Consider the following 20,712-nt stretch of genomic DNA (forward strand, 5'->3'; position numbering starts at 1 on the left):
CTCATGCCTGCTTCCTCGCTCCGTGCCAGTGACTTCCTCAGATTCCATGCTCCACGATGGGGTTGTGCCCTGGCGCTGGGGTGTCAGGTGTGGGTGGGAGGAAGCCCCTTCCCTCCAGTCAAACCGCCCTGTGGTCATACCATATGCCTGAGGGCTACGAAAGCCCCTGAATTCTAGCCCAGCCACCATGGCCGCCAAACAGGCAGGGTCTGCATTGGCTACGACAGAATATGCATGGACTAGGACTTCGTATCTCCCTGTCTTTTAACCTTTGTCTCTGCCTTGCTGAGCCTCCAGGCCCTCCGTGCCCTCGGCCCACGGTCTCCTGAGTGGTCTTACAGGCCATCCCCTGTTGCCAGGGCTCCCTAGCCCTTGATCTGGCTGGTGGGGTTGGGGGATTCTTTTGTGAATGGGTTTTCCACTTGTCCAAGCCTTGGGCCAGGCAATTTCTAGGCACATATTAACAAGAGGAAATGTCGAGGGAACGAGCTGAGTTCCCTCATGCCAGATTGCAGCTGGCCTCATTTCTGGCGGGCCTGGTGGTGATCTTGCTGTAGTCCATCTCTCTCCAGCCAGCAAAACCTCAGGCCCACGCATGCGGCCTCCTCGGCATTGGGTTTGGAAGGAGAATGCAAGAGAGTCTTCAAATGGGAGCCGAGAAAGAGACAGTGGAGGTCGGATCCCATCGGAGCTGCAGGAACCTTAGTGATGAGCTGGCCCAACCCCTTTGTCAGACAGATAAGCATAGTTTAGAGAGGCCAGGAACTTCCCAAGGTCATACAATAAGGTGGGGACAGAATCAAGACTCGAACCCAGGACTCTTGCTTGCTAGTAAGAATCACTTCTCTCTGTGCTCACAACTTCAACCTCCAAAGGAGGACTTAGTCTATAGCTCTCCTCTCCTCCTCACACCACCTGTTAGAAAGAGAAATGCCTTATGGTTTTCTGAGGGGTCCAGATATAAGATGTTACCAACTTGGCTGGAACTATGAGCTCTAGGGGGTTTCTTCTGGACTATCCTGGCTTGTTGGGGGCCCGGCACAGGGACACTCATAGCTGGGGTCCGAGCCATGCCTCTCAGCCACAGGTCTCTCCCCGGGGCTGGGAAGATGCTACAGTGAATCCTCTAGTCGGACACTGTGGATTACCATCAGCGGCTGGAATGCCTGACCTGGCCAGCCGCCACTCACAGCTCCTCTTGTAGTCTCTGGCCAGGCCTGCCCAGGCGGGTCTTGTGTCGTGAGTCAGGCAGGCAGACCCTAGAACTGAGAGCTGGAAAGGCCCAGCCCTGGCTTCCACTCCCTTGGTGTGTGTGGCTCGGGGGCCAGTGGGATTTGCCCACGGCCACACGCCATCCAGGGCGGGCAGGGCTCTAACACGGTGCATTTTGGTTTCAAGCTCAGGGCTCTTTCCAGTTCTCCGACTGTAGGGAGAAGGGGGCAAAGTGAGAGGGATCTCGTGTTTCCACGTGGGGAAACTGAGGCCAAAGCAGATGAGAGTTTTTAGCTGTGGTCACACTGTGGGCTGGGGATGTGGTCCCCAGTGTCCCCAACTTGACCTAGAGCTGTCCCAGAGCTACCGGTGGCTCTAGAATCCTGGGAACTCTGCCCACCTCCTTCTTATTCCCTGGGGTCACTTTTGGGGGGCTTCCCTAGTGGACTTCAAAAGGGCCGGGAGAAAGCATGCTCAGCATCATGAAAAAGAGCTGGGGACCTCTGGTCTCTCCATGTGGGCGCACATCTGGAAAAGAACGCGGTGCTTTGAGATGCAGGTTAGACTTAGGCGGGAACTTGCCGACTTCGGAGAATTGCAGCCTTGTAAAGAGGTCTCCAAGATCCTTCTGCAGGCTCTTCCTAGAGATCATTACGTATTCCCACCATTGATGCAAACCCTAACCAGCATGTGGTGATAGCACATTAGAGTTTGCCAGCGGCTGGATTACAAACATCTGGCCTCTTCTTCAGCCCAGCTCTGCCAGGTGAGTTGGGCAGGGCTGACCATTTTTCAGGCCAGGGAGCTGAGCCTTTGAGACCTTGGCAGGACTGCAGATCTTCAAGCTGCACACTCCCCCTGCCCTTACAGCCCACCTTCTGGAACAGACCATTTGGGTGGACACTGGGGAAGTAGGGCCTCCTCAGCCCTCAACATCTTGCCATGCATGTGGCCACGAGGACTGTCCCTGTTTTCACGTCTATCGTCTCGTCCCAGAGCCAGCTTCTGTCTTCTCCTGGGCCTTGTTCTGCTCAAAGTACGAGGCGTTCAGTTCCCCAGGGAGGCCTGACCTGGGGAAATGGAGAAACCACGTGGCTAAGGCCCCGGCAGGGTGCCAAGCTCATGGCTTGGGCCTCAGGCCAGCCTGCTGTATCCAGGAGCTCCGGCCTGCAGAGGAAGGTCCCTGCTGGCCAGGCTGGGAGTGCATGCCATGCGCGAGCGGATGCAGCCAGACAGGGAAGCAGGCCATCGGGGGCCGTAGGGCGAGTGTCAGAAATGGGCTGTGTCCATCAGGGGTGGAGGGATGAGGCAAGTTAGCGGGGTGCTGGGGCCTTGGGCGTGTGCTGGGCCACAGTCTCCCCACTGCGGCAATGAAATGCTGAATGTCAGGAGTCAGGGTCTTTTTGTCTCAGGCCATCGTGATTGTTCCAATCAAGGATTTGTTCCAGCACGTTTTTTGTTGTTGTTAATCCTCTCCTGGGGATATTTTTTCCTGTTTTGACTTTTTTAGAGAGTGGAAGGGTGGAGAGGAGGGAAAGAGAGAGAAAAACATTGATGTGAGAGAGACACATCAATCGGTTGCCTCCTGCATGCGTCCCAACCTCAGCCGGGGATCGAACCTGCAACGTATGTGCCCTTGACTGGGAATCGAACCCATGACTCTTCGGTGTGAGGGTGGATGCTCTAATGTCCAGGGATGTTCCAGCACTTTTAAAGCTTGCTCCAATCTTTCCCCCACAACCATTGTGCTCTTAATTACAAACCCTAGGTTCCTAAGGGTCATCTGCTGGACTCCTGAAGGGAGGGAGACTGAAGATGGAGACAGGGCTGGGTATTGCAGCCACCAAGCATGTACCAGCAGAACCAGTCCTGGGCATCAGTCATGCCACTCCCACGTGTGCATCAGCCAGGGTCCTCCTGAGCCCTAGGAGAGACCCAGGCTTGTAGTCCTGTCTCTGTATTCAGTGTCCAGTCATAGCCAAGAGAATGGGCACTGGAGTCAGACTGCCTGGATTCAGATCCCTGCCCTGCTATTCCATAGCTGTGTCACTCTGAACAAGTGCTCTAACCTCTCTGGACCTCAGTTTCCTCATCTCTAAAATGGGCCAGTAATAGGACCTAGCTCATTGGGCTGTTGGAGTTTGCTCTTCCTGTCATTGTGGTCACCTCACTGTCACCTCCCACTGGCTATCCTCCGGCTGCATTTCGTCTGCCTCCCTTTGGGATGCGACCATTCTGATGGTCTCTGCCTTGCTCATGCCTCAGAGACGTGCCTTCACCTGGCCGCTGCCTCCGTGTGGCAGCAAGGGCTCGCCCTCGGTGCGACATCTCAGCTCATCCCTCGGGACTCCTCATTGCACAGCAGCGGGTGCTGCAGCTCGGGAGGCCCGTGGGCGGTGGAGCCAGGACTGGCATCGGGCTGCTCTGGCTGCAAAGCCTCACCAGGTCAGCCGGCCTGGCGGAGGGGCTGAGAGGAGTCCTTGAGCCAGCCTGGAGTGGCCTCTGAGTGCAGACCCATGGGTTTGAGACCTTCCTGGGGCCTGCTGGCTGCAAATATATTGGACATGGCCGCCAGGATCGGTGCCTGGGAATGCTGTCAGGCTCTCCATCCGGCTCCGGGCTCCTTCCTCGAGGCTTCATCCACGAATTGGGCCAAGCGGAAGGGTTCTTAGCGATCACACACTCCAGCCTGAGCACGGTCAGAAAAACATGACATTTCCCTGAAAAAACTATGATTTGAATTCAAGGAGAGGGGAGAACAGGTTTCTCTAAGTTCCAAGCTTGAGGGCTTTCTTTTCCTTTTGAAGTAAAATGGAGTTACCCCCTGCCACGCCAGGAACATCCCCACAGCTGATGTTTTCCCAGCTGCCAGTCTCCCCAGAGAGCGTGGAGTAGGGTCAGGGAGGGGGCGAGAGGCCAGACCTGCCTGGGGCGGGCAAAATGACCTCTCTCTCAGCTGCCGAAACTCACCTGTGACAATGGTGCGGCTGTTCACTGCAGTATAACCTTGACACTTACCCGTTCAGAGTCTCTCTCTATCTGTAAAATAGGGATCATGATTCCACAGGGTGGCTTTTGAAGAGCATGTCACCATCAAACTAGGTCTGAGCTGGAAAATGCTGCACAGGCCTCCCTTTGACCAGAGGGGAAACTGAGGCCTACAGGGGAAAAGGGATGCTTTTATAACTCAGCAAGTCAGCAGCCGGTCTCCAGGCCTAGACCCAGGTTCCTGACCCCCCACTCCATCGGGACCAGGTCTCAGATTGGGGGTGGCATTTCCACTCTGGGGAGCCAGCCACCGGTTTCTTTTCAGAGACTCTGGGGACATAAGAAGAGGCTCAATGTCCCTGGGCCCCACCTGAGAAATTCTCCAGGTGGAGTGTTTGTTGAGGGCATGGGGTGATCCGGGACCCCACTGGTTGCCCAGATCCCAGAACCAAGGAGTGAGACTGCATGGACATGTCCTGTGTCTCCCTCCCCGACCCCCGCCCCCATCTGGATCGCAGCCACTCGGAAGCATAAACACTAATTTATAGACGTTTGTTCTCTCTTGTGCCTTCAGGGGTTTCCTGGAGACTTTGGGGAAAGAGGCCCACCCGGACTGGATGGAAACCCCGTAAGTATCTCAAGTCTTTGGGACCAGGAGAGAGATTCCGAGGGAACTCACGCAGGTTTTAGGAACCCAACTTTGGGGTTGAATGACTGTCAAACCCTAGCCCTGCTACCTACTAGCTGGTGCCTCTTCTGAACCCCAGGCTCCTGTCTACTGTGGATGCCCTGTGACCCCACCCCCCAAAGAGCCCCCAGCCCTGAGCCTCTGGTCCCAAAGCCCCGGCCTGTGCTCCATCCTCAAGGACTTAGGAAGGCTCGCCCCACGGGGGAAGCCAGGCCTATGCCACCTTACAAAGCACCGGAAATGCTTATGGGACGGCAGCAGCCCGGGAGCAGATAGTTTGCAGGCCCCGTGTGAGAGGAGAGCGAGTTGGAAGGAAATCGCCAGCGCAGGCATGTTTATAGGGTTTGTAAATAGTCAGAGAAGTCAGGTCAGCTTGCCCTGCGGAGCTGAGCCCTGCCTTCCCCGTCCTGTCCCAGCCTCAGGCTCGGCAGGAGAGGAGGCCTGGGGGTGCAGGCCATGTTCAGAGCTCCTTGGAGCACCTGCCCTGCCCCCCACCTCTCCATGGGGCTTCCCTCCGGAGCAGCTGTGCCCGCTGTGCTTTCTGCAGAGGTGGCTGCTGGATCCATCCTTAACCCCATGATTCTGTTCTCATTTCTGTTCCACAAATGCTCCCTGGGGCCTACCCTTGGGCTCCCTTGGGAGCTGAAGCCCTGGCCTCAGAGCCAGGTGGGCCTGGGTTTGAATCCTGCCACACCACTCGCCAGCGTGGCACTTGGACAAACCCGTTCCCCTCTCTGGCTCTCAGTTTCCTTGTCTGTAAAACAGGGGGTGGGGTGGGGGGAGGGTGTCAAAATGCCGGCCTCAGAGGGCTGCTGTGAGAATGTAATGCGAGGGCAAGGGGTTCGGCCCATGACCAGTGTTCACCAGTGTTCCTAGTCGGGGGTGTAATGGAAGGGCACAGTTCCTGCCCTCGAGGAGCTCGTGGCTGTCTCCCCAGTTACTGCAGGAGGCGGAGAGTAGATTGGTGGGATCAGGAGGTCCCCGGTGCTGTGGAGGAGGGGGAGGAGGAGGGAAGACTCTGGGGAAAGGTGACATTAGAACTGGGTTGGAGAAAGAGGTGAGGAGACTTTCCAGGTGGAGGAAGGAGTACCAGCAAAGGCACAGGGTGAGTAGCCAGGGCCTGTCCTTCAGTGGATCTGTCCTCGGACTATCGGTTATAACATGTGGTGTCCTTCCAGGCCCCCTAGGGAGGGGCGGGGATGTCTTCATACTCATGGCCCCGAGGAGCAGGAAGAGGACCGGATGTGTGTCCCAGCTCTGCCACACAGTTGTTGCGTGGCCTTGGACAAGTCACGTCCCTCCCCTGAGCCTCGGTTCCCTCATTTGAAAGCCAAGGCTATTTCTCGCCGCCTCCTCTTCTCCGTGGTGGCTGGAGTCGTGACCTCCATCTGAGCAGCCCTGGGTTGCACAGATGGCAGGCAAACCCCGGATGCTGTGGGCAATTCTCACTGACAATCACCATTCCTCAAGCCCCCTATTTTTATTCGCATCTTTGCATTTTGAACTTGATCCAAATCTCTCTACCTTCTTCTCTGGGAAAGGTCCATTTATAGAGAAGAGGAAGGAGAAACTTGCTCACTGCCACACCCGGACACACCTGTCTCCTGGGCAAGAGCTCTCCCAGCATCTCGGAGGCCTTGGGAGGCTGAAACCTGTGAGCCTGTGGGGGTCCAGGGGCCCGGTGCCTCCTGGCCGAGAGAGCGGGGAGCTAGCCTGGTGGCTCTCTGCTGGCAGCCCTCACCACTGTTCCTTTCTTGCACTTGCCCTTGAGTAAATCACTTAACTCTCGAGCCTCAGTTTTGCCATCTATAGGGTGAGGGTGAAATGAGACCTGGGTCGAGCACCCTGCACATCCTATTACCATGATCAGGATGGCGCAGTCCTTCACACTTAACAATCTGAAGCTGCCAGACTTGGAAATCCAACCTCCCCATTTTACCGATGCAGAAAGCTGATGCCAGAGGGGGCCAAGGGTCTTGTCCAAACCTTAGACCAGGCTCTGGAGACTCACCGGTCAGGGACGAGGAATGGTCAGCTCAGAGGACTCCCCTAGGCATGCACGTGCAGAATGGTGTGGAGGGGGTGGCCCAGGAGGGAGAAGGGCAACTAACCACCTTGGTCTCTCTCCATTTGCAGGGAGAGCTGGGCCTGCCAGGGCCCCCGGGAGTCCCCGGCCTCATTGTAAGTACACCGATGCCTGGGAAGGGGAGAGGCAGGAAGCAGGGTGTGGGGAACAAGCGATAAGACCTGCTGAAAAGGCCCCTCTCTCATCAAACCCAGGAGGAGCTGCTGTAGCAGGACAGACCAGCCTTGGGGGGGGCCTGAGGGAGGACAGTCGTACTGTGTGGCCTCAGGTGCATTACCTGCCTTCTCTGAGCCCGTTGCTGCCTGCCCGTCGGTCTGGAAGGTGGTGTAGACAGGTGATAGCATGGCCATTTGACAGACAAGGTGCGTCAGGTCCAGAGAAGGAAGTGACTGGCAGAGGAGCTGAGGCTCTGGGCCACATGGACAGTCGTCTTCATCCTTTTCTTCAGAGCACTGACTTTGGAGCCAGACCACCTGAGTTCAAGTCACCGCTCTGCCACATCCTGGCTGTGTGCCCTGGGCCAAGTTACTTACCCTCTCTGAGCCTTAGTTCCTCATCTTTAAAATAGGGATGGTAGTAGAATCTTCTTGGGGTGGTTGTGAGGATTAAATGAGGCATTGCATGTACAGTCCTTGGCATGGGGTCTACCACTCAGTTAATGTGCAATTAGTGGGAAATATTGTTCTATGAATTACCGTTATTACCTCCTGATGTGCCTGGGACTGAGAGAGGCCTGTACACAGGGAGGTGGGAGGCAATCTGACCTCTTTCTCCATCTAGATTGAGGTAGGCCTTCTGGAGCGAGTGGTTCTGTTAGCCAAAACCAGGGCCCCCTCTTTAAGCGTGAGCCTTGGCCTTGGGCCTGGCCCCAAGGGCCAATGAGAGACCTGAGTCTGGGAAAAGACTCTAGGAACTTCCCCAGGGTTTGGTGCCTCCTCTGTTCTGTCCTCGGAGTCATTCCTTGTGGGGTTTGAGTCTGGGGGCCCTTGGGGGTCACCGTAGACTGTTCCTTAGTGCTTCGGCCACTCCAGCAATTTTGCTGAGAAATTCTGCTCAGAGGGAGGCTAGAGCCCTAGCCAGTTTTTCCCAGTGATTAGAACGACAGCCTGCAGACTGAAGGGTTTGATTTTGGTCAAGGGCACGTACCTTGGTTACAGGTTTGGTCCCTGTCCCTGTTCAGGGAACGTGCAGGAGGCAACCAATAGATGTGTTTCTATTGATGTTTCTCTGTCTCTCCTCCTTCCTTCCATTCTCTCTAAAAAACAAGGGAAAAAATGTCCTCGGGTGAGGATTAGCAGAGAGAAGCTGGAGAAGGCCCTGGGGAGGGGAGGGGAAGGGGCAGGGAGCGGGGGGGAGGGGGGGGGCTGTGGAGCCTTATTGTTCTGGGGAGGCCAGTCCTGTGAAGAGGGCCCAGTCCTGTGCGCCTGCTCAGGTAGGTGGGGTGGGTGGGATGGGGTGGAGGCTCAGATCCACCTGCCCCCAAGTGGGGGCCTCCCCTCCCCCTGGCTCTGTGGGCTTCTGTTATGTCTTTGCTTCCTTGAACCCCTGGGACCCCGTCTGTAAGATGGGATTGCTGTGCCCACTCTTGTGAGGACCACAGATACACACATCCAGTCTAGTCCCATGGCTCAGAAGGAACCAGATCGCTGAGGTTCAAATCCTAGCTCCGTCTTTCATTTAATGGCAGTTCTGAGTACATTTTTCACCTCCTTGAGTCTTAATGTCTTCATCTGTAAAACGGGGATAATATTAGTACCTAACTTGGAGGACTGTTTAAAGAAACTAGTACATATAAAATGCCTAGTATATAGTTATAATAGTTGGTGATGGTGTTGATGATTGTACACACATACATAGGTATTTTGTCCCTGGTAGCAGCTGTCTAGGCTGCTGCATTGAGAAAGATTTCAAAGTCACGTTGGAACTTAGTGAGAGAGGATGCTGAGATTGACTGGTGATGCCTGCCTGGCCTGGGATGAGGCCGTGTCGACACTTGAGTCATACATTTGTCACCCGCGCTGTCCTTTGCCGGGCACCTTGTTTGGCACGAGGCACTGACCTAGATGCGTTGGAAAAATAAATCTGTGCGCCGAGTGTTAGAGAACCCGATTCATGGGGACTTTCCGAGGGTCCGAGTCCAACCTCTACGCGAGGCAGAGGTCTCTGGAGCATCTTGGTCATACGGTCGTTAAACTCCAAGGTGAACACCCTGGTGTTAGACGCGCCCTCCTGTGGGAGCCCTACCATTTCCACAGAGCTCTCATTGTACAGATGTTCCTGCGTGCTGAGCCAAGGCCTGGCCCTGCCCGGGAGAGGCTGCTGGGGATGTAAAGGCGGTCATTGTCTGTTCTTCCCCAGGCTCCTTCCTCAGGCTATATGATCCAGCCCCTAAAGCTTTCCTGAGGGGATGTTTATGTACCCTGGCTGTCATCCTTGGCACGGATTCCTATTTGTCCTTGTCCTGGCGTCCACTAGATGGACTCCTCAGAGGGGCAAGAAGAGTGCTTGGCCGAGTATCCACAGATCCTGGAGATGGAGACGCTGCCATCACAGCCCTGGGCCCTCCCGACTCTACAGAGCTCGTGCCCACCTGTGCTCCCCTTTCTCTCCCCAGTTAGTGTTGCCAGATTAAATACAAGACGCCCAGTGAAATCTGAATGTCAGCTGCAATATTTAGAACACGTTTATGCTAAAATATCATTCACTGTTTACCTGGCATTCCAATGTAATGGGGCAGTCTATGTTTTTATTTGTTCAGTCTGGCAACCCTATTCGCATGGTTTCTTAGGTGAATCCCATTTGACAGATGGGGAAACTGAGGCCCTTGGTCAAGGTCACATACAAGGCAGGAGAGGATGGAGGCATAATCGGAGGCCATGTCTCCCAACTCCTAATTCAGGGCACTCCTCTCCCTGCTCCCTTCTGAGGGGTCTTAGTTGGGGGTGAGCCCTGGGCATCCCAGCATTGCTCATGATGTCCCTTTTCAAAGAGCTGATGAGTTTTTCCTTGTGCCTCTGCTGTTTTGTTTTTTTTAAATATATTTTTATTGATTTCAGAGATGAAGGGGGGGGGAGAGAGAGAGAGAGAGAGGAGAGATATCAGCGATGATAGAGAATCATTGATTGGCTGCCTCCTGTATGCCCCCTAATGGGGATTGAGCCTGCAACCCAGGCATGTGCCCCTGACTGGAATCAAACCTGGGACCCGTCAGTCCCCAGGCCAACGCTCTATCCACTGAGCCAAACCAGCCAGGGCACCTCTGCTGTTTTTAAATGCCCTTTCTGCCGAGGTGACGGTCCCTTTCTCCTTGTGGATCACAGGGCTGTATCCGAGACCACTAAGTCACTGCTGCCCCTCCCCCCTCAACCCCCACCCCCAGGCAGAGCCCCCTGCCACCCAAGGTACCCACTCCCACCCTGGATTTTGGGGAACACTGGCTTCTGTCCCTGGAGGAATAGTTGTCTTTCCCAAAGAGTGGGAAACAAAGGAATTTTCTAAGCAGGAGTTAGAAGGGGAGGTGGACTGTGAGTCACCTTCGGTTTCCTAGAGGATGTGGGTTTTTAGCTGAGCACATGGGAATTCCACATACTGATATCATTTCAGCGGAGATTCACATTTATTCAAGACCTTCTGTCTAGTCAGCTGAAGCCATTTGCATGCAGACTGAAGCTAAACTTGCCCTGTCCCCCGGGTCTTTGCAGCCGGGAGGAAGGGCCGGAGAGAACAGACAAACATTCACGGGACGCCTGTCAGCTGTGTGTGCTGGACATACCTTAGGCTGCGGGAGCCTTGAGCTACTTGAGGTGCTGCACAGCCTGGTCCCCCGGATGGGGAGGCTGGGGCCCGGGGTCACCACTAGGGACTTGCAGCCCAGGCCCAGGTGGCCCCCTGCGGCCTCTGAGGTGAGACTGCCTCGAAACAGCCTCCTTTGAGTAATTGAAACCCTTTGGCTGGACCTCAAGAAAAGTGTGCCTGGTTCCAGAATCTGCCCAACAAAGAAGATTTCTGTCTTTTGCATTCGGAGTGACACAGAGGGATTTTGGCTCCTCATTTAATGAGACCCAAAGAATATGTGATCTGGCCCAAACCCAGAATGTGGGGGAGAGTAGACAAGTCCGCCATATTCTGTCACTAATACCATCATCGGGGTTTGTTTCCTTGTCTATAAAGTGAGGCCAGGAACCCCAATAACTGATATTTGCCAAACCGAGGGCCCAGTACTTAATTATCACAGCAAGTCTCTGAGGGTAGGGAGTGGGGTTACCATTGTACAGGTAAGGAAACCGAGGCTCAGAGAGGCTGGAGCCCCTGCCCAAGGTCACACAGCTGAGAGGCGGGACCTGGGCCTGTGCGCACAGCTCATGCTCTTCACGTGACACCCCACAGCAGCTCCGCAAGACTTCTGAGCTGAATGGGGACAGCCAAGGTGTGAGAGCACGCACTGGGAGTGCCTGGGCTGTTCTGGGTGAGAGATGGTGCTTATTAAGATCACCCAGGAACCAAGACTGGCCACAGCCCAGGTCCCTGTCCCCAAGCTGGGGGCCCTCGATCAGTGATCAGGAAAGAGGCTTGTCGCCTTTAAGGCAGTTCCAGGGATTTTTTCCCTGGGGGTTTTGTAAATAAGAGTTTGAAGGATTTTGGTTTTGTTTTGTTTGTTTTTTCATCCATTCACTAGGCTGCTTTTAGTGGCTCCTTTGGGGCTGGGGACGGTGGGGGGAGTGGTGGCCACATAGGCACACACATCGATGGCCATCAGCGTGGAATTGGCTTGGAGTGAAAGCCGTGTCAGGTTCTGAGACCGGACAGCAGGGGCCTGACCTGCCTACGGAGTCTGGTCACCCAGAAGGACAAGTGGGTGTTAACAGTGTGAGCACACGGTATAGGAAACAGTGGCCGAGGGTGTCACAGCTAGAGAGACAGCAGGGCAGAAAGGTGAAGGCGTGTGAGGGAGGGAGGCCCGGCCAGCACCTCACCATGAAGGGCGGGCATCGGGAGCACCCTGGGTTGTGTCTTCAGGGGTCCCTGGCAAACCCCATGGCGTACTTCGGGGGAGCGGAACTCGTGCCTGTTTCTGCATCTGAAGCCTGTCCCCAGGCCCTGTCACTTACGGGTGATGGCGATGAGAAAGGCATCCTTGGCCCTGCATGGAGTGAACAGTCAATCGAGGGCTAGTGAGCATGGCCCATGGGGCATCAGACAGATGGGCCTGGGTTCTAGTCCTGCCTCTGCCCCCTACTCCTGGCTTAGTCTTGTGCAAGTTGCTTCACCTCCCTCGGAGCCTCGGTTTTCTCCTCTGTGAAGAGGAGTGGACCTGAGAGGGGTGCTGACCTCCTGGGGTGACTGTGAGCTGCCCTCACCGGGGTTCCTGGCGCAGCGTACGCGCTTGCTAATGAGGATCTGATGAGACTGGAAGTGTCGAGCGTGGAGTCTGGCACACAGTAGGAGCTCTGTAAGTGGTTGCAGATGTGGTTGGCTGTGCTCTTGGTGGGAGCCAGCGAGATGAGGGCAAAGTGTGTAAAGCCGTGTCTGGGAGCTTAGGCAAAGTGGAAACAGGATCCAAATTAAGGGCATTACTCATTGTTCTTTCCTGTGGGGACATGACATTGTGTGTTGCTCGGCCAGGCTGCCCGTGAGGGTGTCTAGCGCACAGCAGACGGGTGTTCTTCAGGCTGTACTGGAGGGGAAGTGGCCTGGAGTCTTCTCTGTTCCTCCCCCAAATGCGTTGATATCCCAGCATGGGGGTCCCGTCGACAGGAGGAAGACCTGCCCTCAGAGAGCACCACCTGCTCCCCGTGTCCCCTGCAGCCTGAGTCCCATTCCCGTGATGCCTGGCCCCGGGGGTGGATGCCCACGCTGGGCCCCGACCCACCACACACAGACCCCCTTGGAGAGGCCTGCAGGGCGGTGAGTGCGGTGGCTCCCGTGGGCCCACACGGGCGTCACTCAGGCCTGTGTTGAACCCAGTCCCCTCACAACAGGCCACTTTGAGCCTGGAGCGGGGAAGAAGGAGCCTGTGTTCCTGGAGCTGCCGTTGGTCCCATGCCTGCCTGGGGCCGCGTCGGAGCCAGCGTGCCAGCAGAGCCCGCTGTTTATTTGTGCAGCACGGGGAGCGTGGGGCGGGCCACCCCTCTCTCCCTTCATCCAGGAAAAGAGAGTGAGAGAAGCCAGACTGGCCTGCCCCAGTGCCTGTGGCCAGGGATCCGGGCTTCACTCCCCCTTCCCCAAAGGGGACTTCAGAATTGCCTAGCGGCCCTGGAGACGGACTGCCCGGTATAAATCCCGGCTCCGCCCGCTCTGGTTTGCTCAAGCCCTAACCTCTCAGGGCCTCAGTTTCCTCCTCTGTGTAGTGGGGACTGTAGCAGAAGGGATCTTTAAGGGCCGGAGTGAGGAATAATTGAATTGAGACAGGTAAGGTGTTTAGCGCAGGGCCTAGCCACCAGGGCCGCTTGTGTTTCTATTACACCTGTGACATGACACCTCGCTCCCTCAACGACAAGATTTCTAGATGGGAACTGAGAGCAGGTTTTCTTCGCAAAGGCTCCACTAGAAGGTCTGGTTTGACCAAGTCAGGTGAGGATCTTGAGGTCCAGAGAGGGAAGGAGTTTTGCCCAAGATCACACAGCAGGACCACAGCCAGACTCCAGCATCTGCCTCCGCTAATCTAAGTCATTCGGGGGAGGGGTCTGGGGTGGCGAGTGAGAATCAGCATGGCCTCGGCCAGGCCGTGCCCAGGCTTTGGCTCTGCACCTCCTCCTTCTCCCCTCGGGGTGCTCCACTGCACACCCCCGGGCAGGAGCCAGGCAGGAATGTGATTTTTCATTCTCTGCCCGGCCTCCCTCCGAGACGGCCTCCCTCCGAGACATCTCCAGGCAGCTTGGACAGGAACCTCTTGGCAGCCTGGCTACCTGGGGCAGCCTTTGTTCCTCCAGTGCCTCCAGGGGCCTCCATGGAGCCTGTCCCAGGGATGTGGGACACTGAGGCCCAGAGAAGTCACGCACATCGATGGGCTCACGCAGCAGCCAGACATGTAGACCTGTCACAGGCGATAGAAAAGGGGGAGAAGAGGGTATTTCTGGGGGCTCCCTTTCTCTGGCGTGGGCTTAATATTATGGCTATCGTTGGTTGACAGTAGTGACAAGGGTGGGTGGGAAGTGAGGAGATTTGAGAGAAAGATGGGCCTGTTTAGAGAAAATACAGTCACTCCATGAACCATGGTTTCTTGCCAGATAATTCTTGTTGTGGAGCTGGCCTGTAGAATATTTAACACACACACACACATACACACACACACACACACACACACACACACACCGCCTCTACCCACTGGATGCCAGTAGCACCCCCTTTGGTTGTGACAACCAAAAATGCCAGCAGACATGTAAGTCCATAACCCTTCAAAACAACGCCTGGAGGTACATGTCCCCATTTGTTGCAGGAGGAAACGGAGGCACAGAATGGTTAGCCTCCCCGCCCTCCCCCCCACCCCCAAATCAGTATGTGGGCAGCAGAGGAGAGATGAGACCAGGTGGTCTCCAGTGTACACTGAGGCGCTGCCTCCCAGCTCTCTAGGGTCTAGGGCAGGGGTGGGCAAACTTGACTCGAGGGCCACAATGGGTTCTTAAACTGGACCGGAGGGCCGGAACAAAAGCATGGATGGAGTGTTTGTGTGAACTAATATAAATTCAAAGTAAACATCATTACATAAAAGGGTACGGTCTTTTTTTTTTTTAGTTTTATTCATTTCAAACGGGCCGTAGTTTGCCCACGGCTGGTCTAGGGACTTGGCTGTTCCCACTGGGGACAGTCTCATCCGATCTGAAGCGGGGTCTCCAGCCTGGGGGCCCAGGATCTCCGGGTTCTCCTGGGTCTTGTCTTTAACTCCGGGGTGCCTGAGATCGGCAGCCCCACTCCTTCCTGGCTGCCCTCCCAAGGAGATGGCCCAGCGAGATTCTGGGAAACAGGACGCGCCTCCCCCTCGCTACGCGAGACGCGAGAGGAACCGAAGCCCCTGTTTGCTTACTTGACCCTTCCGGCAGCTGGCTCAAGGAGAAGGATCCCTGTCCCTATTTCACAAATATTTATGTAGATGGAGGTCCAAAGAAATCAGATGAAATGCCCAGAGTCCCTGAGCTAGTAAGGGATGCAAAGAATCTAATACGGGAGAGAAAGGTCTGATATCTAAAGCGAAATGGCAAGAAGTGGTGGGGGAGGGAAAGCAATCAAGAAATGAGTTGGGAAAGGGCCTGTGTAAAATGTATTCCAGCAATGACTTCAGCGATGCAAACAGACCGAAGAGCGTTCTTCGCTCTGAGAGCAGCCCAGCGGGGCCGCATCCTTGGAAACCCGGCCCCGGGGACCTTGGGCACCCAGGCCAGCCTCCTGGGGGCCACCTCTCACAGCGTCCTCTTCTCTTCCTCTTCCCAGGGTGACGTGGGAACGTTGGGTCCGATTGGCTACCCAGGACCTAAAGGCATGAAGGTAAACAGGGCCATTCCCTATCCCAGGCCTCGTCCCATCCAGGCACCCCCTGACCCATTTCAGCCTGAAAGGAAGGGTGCCCTGACATGAAGCTGGGGGAAGGGGGAGGCCATAGGTGCTGGGGGGAGGGGGGGAGTGAGCAGAGAGCCGGTTATCTGTAGGCCCTCAATGCCAGGCGTCTTTATTGGACAGCAGTCCTGGAGCTGAGCATGCGTCTGATCTGGTTCCAGACCTCAGGACACTGAAAGTCCAGTGGGGACATCACTGGGGACACAGGAGCTTAATGGCAAACCACTGAGCTTCATACATCCTGAGGGGGGGCGAGCGTCCAGGAGGAAGATGGGCCGACACTGGTGGGACATGTTAGGGGCGACCCTGTTGCCAGTGTGTGTGACACGGCTCATGGAGCCATCCCGGCTCCAGTGCGGTGGTTCCTGAGTCCTCCGCCCCTTCTCATGCTCCCTCAGTCCACACCATTGCCGTGGGAGCTGGGGCCATCGCCCCTTTTACAGATGAGAAAACCGAGCAAGTGGCTACAGCAGGTCCCTGGTCTAAGCCAGGGCTCCTGATGCCGGCAGCTTTGAGCTGTCCTCAAGCCCGACCCCCGCTTTTGTCTTGCAGGGGCTGATGGGAAACGTGGGGGAGCCCGGACTGAAAGGTGATAAGGTGATCTGAATACTCCCTTATTGCACTGTGTTTTATCTGCATGCGACCCCCCTCCGCCTCGGCTGCTGCTGACCTCGCCAGGTCCACTCCCCTGCACTCCTCCTGCCTCCCCTCTGCCCCCCCCCCCAAATCTGTGCTCCCAGCTTCTCCCTTGTCACTCTGGGTGGGGCTCAGACAGGTGGTTCTGGGGGCATGCAGACCTTGGCAGATAGAGCATGGAAGACTGTTGAGGCGTGGGCAGGGAGTGAAGCAAGGCATGTGTCTGAATTCAGAGTGCAAAGCTGAGGCCAGGGTCCGGCTTTGAGGCCAAAGCCATGGAACGAAGAGGGTGGGGGTGGGGGTGGGGAAGAGAGGAGGAGTGATGCTGAGATGATGGGTCCCAGCGCAGGTATGATGTGGGGTCCAGACCTCTCCGGGCACAGGAAGAAACAAATTGACATAAACTGTCCGATTGGAACTGGGAACCCATCCCAGAGACCACATGGTCTGAAAGCACAACAGAAAAACCTGGATGGGCCCCTGAGCCCCTGCCCGCTTTTTCCCAGTTACCATGGGGGCGCCACCCCTGCCACTTGTCCTTTGCACAGCCCTGCTGCCGAGCTCTCACCGTCTCCCCTGTGTCCGAGCAGAGCTGGAAGTGGGTGGATGGGTCCCCAGGGCCCAGGTGGACAGTACCTGGCCTGGGTCCTGCAGGGCCTGAGTGACAAGGCCATGGGGGCTGTTCTGCTCTGCCCCTGGCCATCTGCCTCCCTCCTCCCCCTACCAGTTCCTTGACCAACCAGGCACTCCAAAGGGAGTGCGGGAGGGGGCTTTTGGCAGCATCCGTGATCCCAGGAGCCCGAATGGCGGAGAGAGGCCAGGCTCCTTCTGTACCTGTCTGCGGATGGCTGCTCCTCCTACACCTGGGAAACAGGAGCAGGGACCAGTGCTGGGCCCCATCTGGGCGCTCTGTGGGCATTAACCCATCCATCCTCCAATCCCCCCCCCCACCTCCCACCCTGTGAGATAGGAAGCATGCCTGAGGCCATGCAGCTGGTAGGTAGTGTCAGGATTCAAACCCAGACACCTGAACCAGGAGCATGACTGAGGTCAGAAGGGCACAGCGGACACGGTCCTCAGAGGCGACCTCCTCCAGCGCCTGCATTGCACAGCAGGGCGAGCAGAGCCAAAGAGAAGAGATTTGTCAAGGGCGCTCGGTGGTCTATTGGGCCCCTGGACACATAGGAAATTGGAACTGCCGAGCTGTAATGGGCATCCCCAGATTGTCTTAGCAGCGTCCCTCCCAGCCCCCACTTACAGGTCACCAGGCGTGTGATGCTAACCCCAGTCCTTTCTCCATCTCTTTCCTCCTCCTCTGTCCCCCACTGTCATACCCAAGCCTCCAGCTGCACCCCCCAGCTCCACCCTCTGACACTGCCCTGCTGCCTGCTGACCGCCCCCCCCACCCCACCCCCACGGCCCTCCCCCTCGAGATGGGGGAGCTTTCTGTTGGAGGCGGGCCCTCCCACAGCTACCTGTTTACCCTGAGGTGGAGACATCAGCCGCCTGGGGGAAATGGGAATGTGGGCAGTCAGCTTTTTACAGGCAGCGCTGGCCTCCGCTCACTGTTTCTTCAGGAACATGGAAATAAATGTGTTACATACAACTCGGCTGGCCTGCGGACTGCTGGTGCCCGAGACATTTGGAGATGTGAGCGCTCTGGGGGGACGAAGAGGAGGAAGAAATTATTTTTCTGCCTATCGTGTTCAGGACAATTAAATAAATCTTTAGGGTTAAAAAAAAGTTGGAGAAGAAGAAAAGACAAAGAAGTCTCTTTTCTGCCCCGTTGGCTGGGGAGGGGCTTTAATGCTGGGAGAAGCGGGTGATGATCAGCCCCTCTCCCCGCCACCCGCCACCCTGGCCCTTCCCGGGGGTGGTGGAGCCATCGCCTCATGTTCCGTGGCCGTCCTGCCTGGAATATTAGATTTTCCATGACCCAGCCTGGCCTCCGTCCCACTTACAACCACTTGGCTCCGTCCGCCTGCGTGGAGGCTCTTTCTGGGTCCAAGACTCCTGCTCCAGGTCCAGCTTTCTCCACATCCATCGCCCTGATTTCTTAGGTGCCTTTGAAAATATGTAGTGACTCCCTCACTCCTCCTTTGGATATTAAAGAAAAAAAAAATGTTCCTTGGTTCCTACGACTCTGGGAGGCCGTACAGGTTTTCCAAGTTGGAAAAACTAAAGCTAAGTTTCAAAAAAAATTTTTTTTGTTTTAAATTCTGGCTTTTGTTCTACCAAGGAAGTTCTGCTGGAGGTCACAGCCCTAGCTGCATGGCATGGTTCTCTGAGACGCTCCATTCTTCCAGCTGCTCCCAGGCTGGGCATGTTTTCTGAGCCTGGGGCCAGCGCACTGTTGGGAATGTCCACCTCCACGGAGAGCTGGAAAGGGTGGTGCCGGCTCTAAGGAGGCATCTCCTGACTGGGTTCCTGGGTAGCTCGTTGCCCAGGACGTGGCTGAACACGGGGAGCGCGCAGAAGAGACACCCACAGCCAGAACCGGTGTCACCTCGCCCATGCCACGTGCTGTCTTAGAAAAGAAACACACAGGCCTCACTCGAGACCGGCCGACTCTCTGTTTACAATGGTCTTCACCAGCCGGGCGCTCTGGTTTCTCAGCCTGGTGGGCTGGTCTGAAGCAGCTAATTAGAAGTAGACGGTAGCTGGTTCCTGGCATAGAAACTTCCACAGAAGGAAGAAGTGACAGCTCCCAGCCTGGTGGTGGGGAATCTGGAGCGACAGATGCCAGCACTCAGACCACGGAGTGGGCACCATTGTACCGGCTGCGCTCGCCGCTGTGCGACGTCGGTTGATGAAGAGGCTCAAGGGTCAAGAAACAGTTCCTTGCACCTGCAGGGAAGGCCGGGTGGCATCTGGCAGTTCAGCTTCCGTTGATAGAGTTTTCGGCCATCCGAGCAACCCCAGGCAGGTCTGCAAATAGGCCGACTGGGTCCCCCCAGGGCCTGCCTTCCCCGCCCGGGGCCTGCCTTCTCCTCTAACAAGGCTGCTGCTGGTCAGATGGACTTTGGGAACAGTCTCGGCAAAGCTGTACCTTACCAGGGGGCTGCAGGTGGGGGAGGCTTCCAGAACCCACTGTGGTCTCCATCGTAACCTTCTTTGCTGGTGTGTATTTAGGGCGAACAAGGGGTTCCAGGTGTGTCAGGAGATGCCGGATTCCAAGGAGACAAGGTAATTGCAGCAGATTCTCCATGCCCCCCCCCACACCCCATCCTGCTCCTCTCTTCCTGCTTCCTGTCTCAGGGCCCATCACAGCCTAGGACCTACCTCGAGATCATTTCCTTCCAAACAGCCCTATTCCCTGTCCTCGTCCACCCTCAGCATCTCTTCCCTGGACTTTACGGGCCTCCTGAATTATTCCCGCCCCTGCCTCTCGCCTCTCTGTCTGCCTCACTGTGCTCACAAACTCTCCATGGCTCCCTATTGCTCCAAGAGTGAAGGCCTGGTACCCAGGACCCCAGTGAGTGGGCCCCCCTGACACTTTCATATCCCTCATCCTTACAGCCCTGTGCTCGGCCCCACTGAACTCCCCACTGCCTCTCTAGGCTTTGCACACACTGCTGCCTCGCTTGGCACACCCTCTGCCCGGCCTCTGCTCACCCAACCTTGTCCTCTCCCCCAGGACCTGCTCCGAGCCATTCTCTCCATCTGCTGGGGGTGTGGCTGTTTCATTTTCTCAGTGGCCTGAGCAGCCTGTCTGCCCCTAACCTGCCACAGCGCCCTTCTCCCCTGGTTGATGGGACATGTGCTCGGCCTCCGGGCAGGCAGTATGTCCCCAGGCTGCCCCTGCACAGCTGGGCCCAGGCTCCTGCCCAGAAGAGTGGACAGTGAGGGCATGTTTGAGTGAGTGAGTGAGTGAGTGAGTGAGTAACTGGCCTTCTAACTGATGAACTGAGGCGGCCTGCCCAGGCCGGCTCCTCTTTGCCTGTGTCCCGTACCATGTGGCCGCATCTGGACCTCACCCTGTCACTCAATGAGGCCCAGATGTTGGCCAGCTCTCCCTCTTCCCCTTCCCTCTCTCCTGGCTGGCCTATCCTGACCCAGCCTGGATGTCTCTGGGTTGCCAGACACGCAGGCCTGGCTGCTTCTCCTGCTGGGCTCCGGGCCTCAGACTTCCCTGGACGTAAAGGACACTGCAGGGCCTGCTGGAGCCCCAGGCTCCCAGGTCCAGGACGACTGGTGAGGACAGGCTGCTGTCCCACCTTTGCCTGCCTGGGGCCCCACGCTCAGGGTGCAGAGCTAGTCCATTTCCCTGCAAGTAGGGAACGTGAGGGCAAGGACCACCTTCCTCAAAGGTGGCTGTTCTCCTGGCCTCAGCCTGGCCAGGAGGACCCAGCAGCTGTTCCTCTGGCTATTTCTGGTCCGCACTAACCCCAGCCTGCTCTGGCTCTTTTCCAGGGCAGCCAGGGATTGCCGGGGTTCCCAGGTGCTCGAGGGAAGCCAGGGCCTCTGGTAAGTACCTTCTATTCTGAGACCCCAAACCTCACACCCTCCAAAAGGTCATCCAGGACCTCACTTCCTCCTGCAGCAGCCCCGGGTG

At 56.5% G+C, this 20,712-nt stretch overlaps 1 protein-coding gene across 1 annotated transcript in view; it reads left to right on the forward strand.

The window, feature by feature from the left end:
• LOC102427501 (collagen alpha-1(XXVII) chain) overlaps positions 1-20,712 on the forward strand; it is a gene marked incomplete at its 3' end in the record, with an annotated part of 129,398 nt that overhangs the window by 74,895 nt on the left and 33,791 nt on the right. Inside the window, exons 15-20 of the mRNA XM_014447154.2 lie at positions 4,775-4,828; positions 7,025-7,069; positions 15,399-15,452; positions 16,074-16,118; positions 19,290-19,343; positions 20,571-20,624. Of these exons, the coding sequence (XP_014302640.2) occupies positions 4,775-4,828; positions 7,025-7,069; positions 15,399-15,452; positions 16,074-16,118; positions 19,290-19,343; positions 20,571-20,624 (306 nt within the window). The remainder of the gene's footprint in view (positions 1-4,774; positions 4,829-7,024; positions 7,070-15,398; positions 15,453-16,073; positions 16,119-19,289; positions 19,344-20,570; positions 20,625-20,712) is intronic.

This window comes from Myotis lucifugus, unplaced genomic scaffold (genome assembly GCF_000147115.1).
Source record: "Myotis lucifugus unplaced genomic scaffold, Myoluc2.0 scaffold_620, whole genome shotgun sequence".
Taxonomy (NCBI): Eukaryota; Metazoa; Chordata; class Mammalia; order Chiroptera; family Vespertilionidae; genus Myotis; species Myotis lucifugus.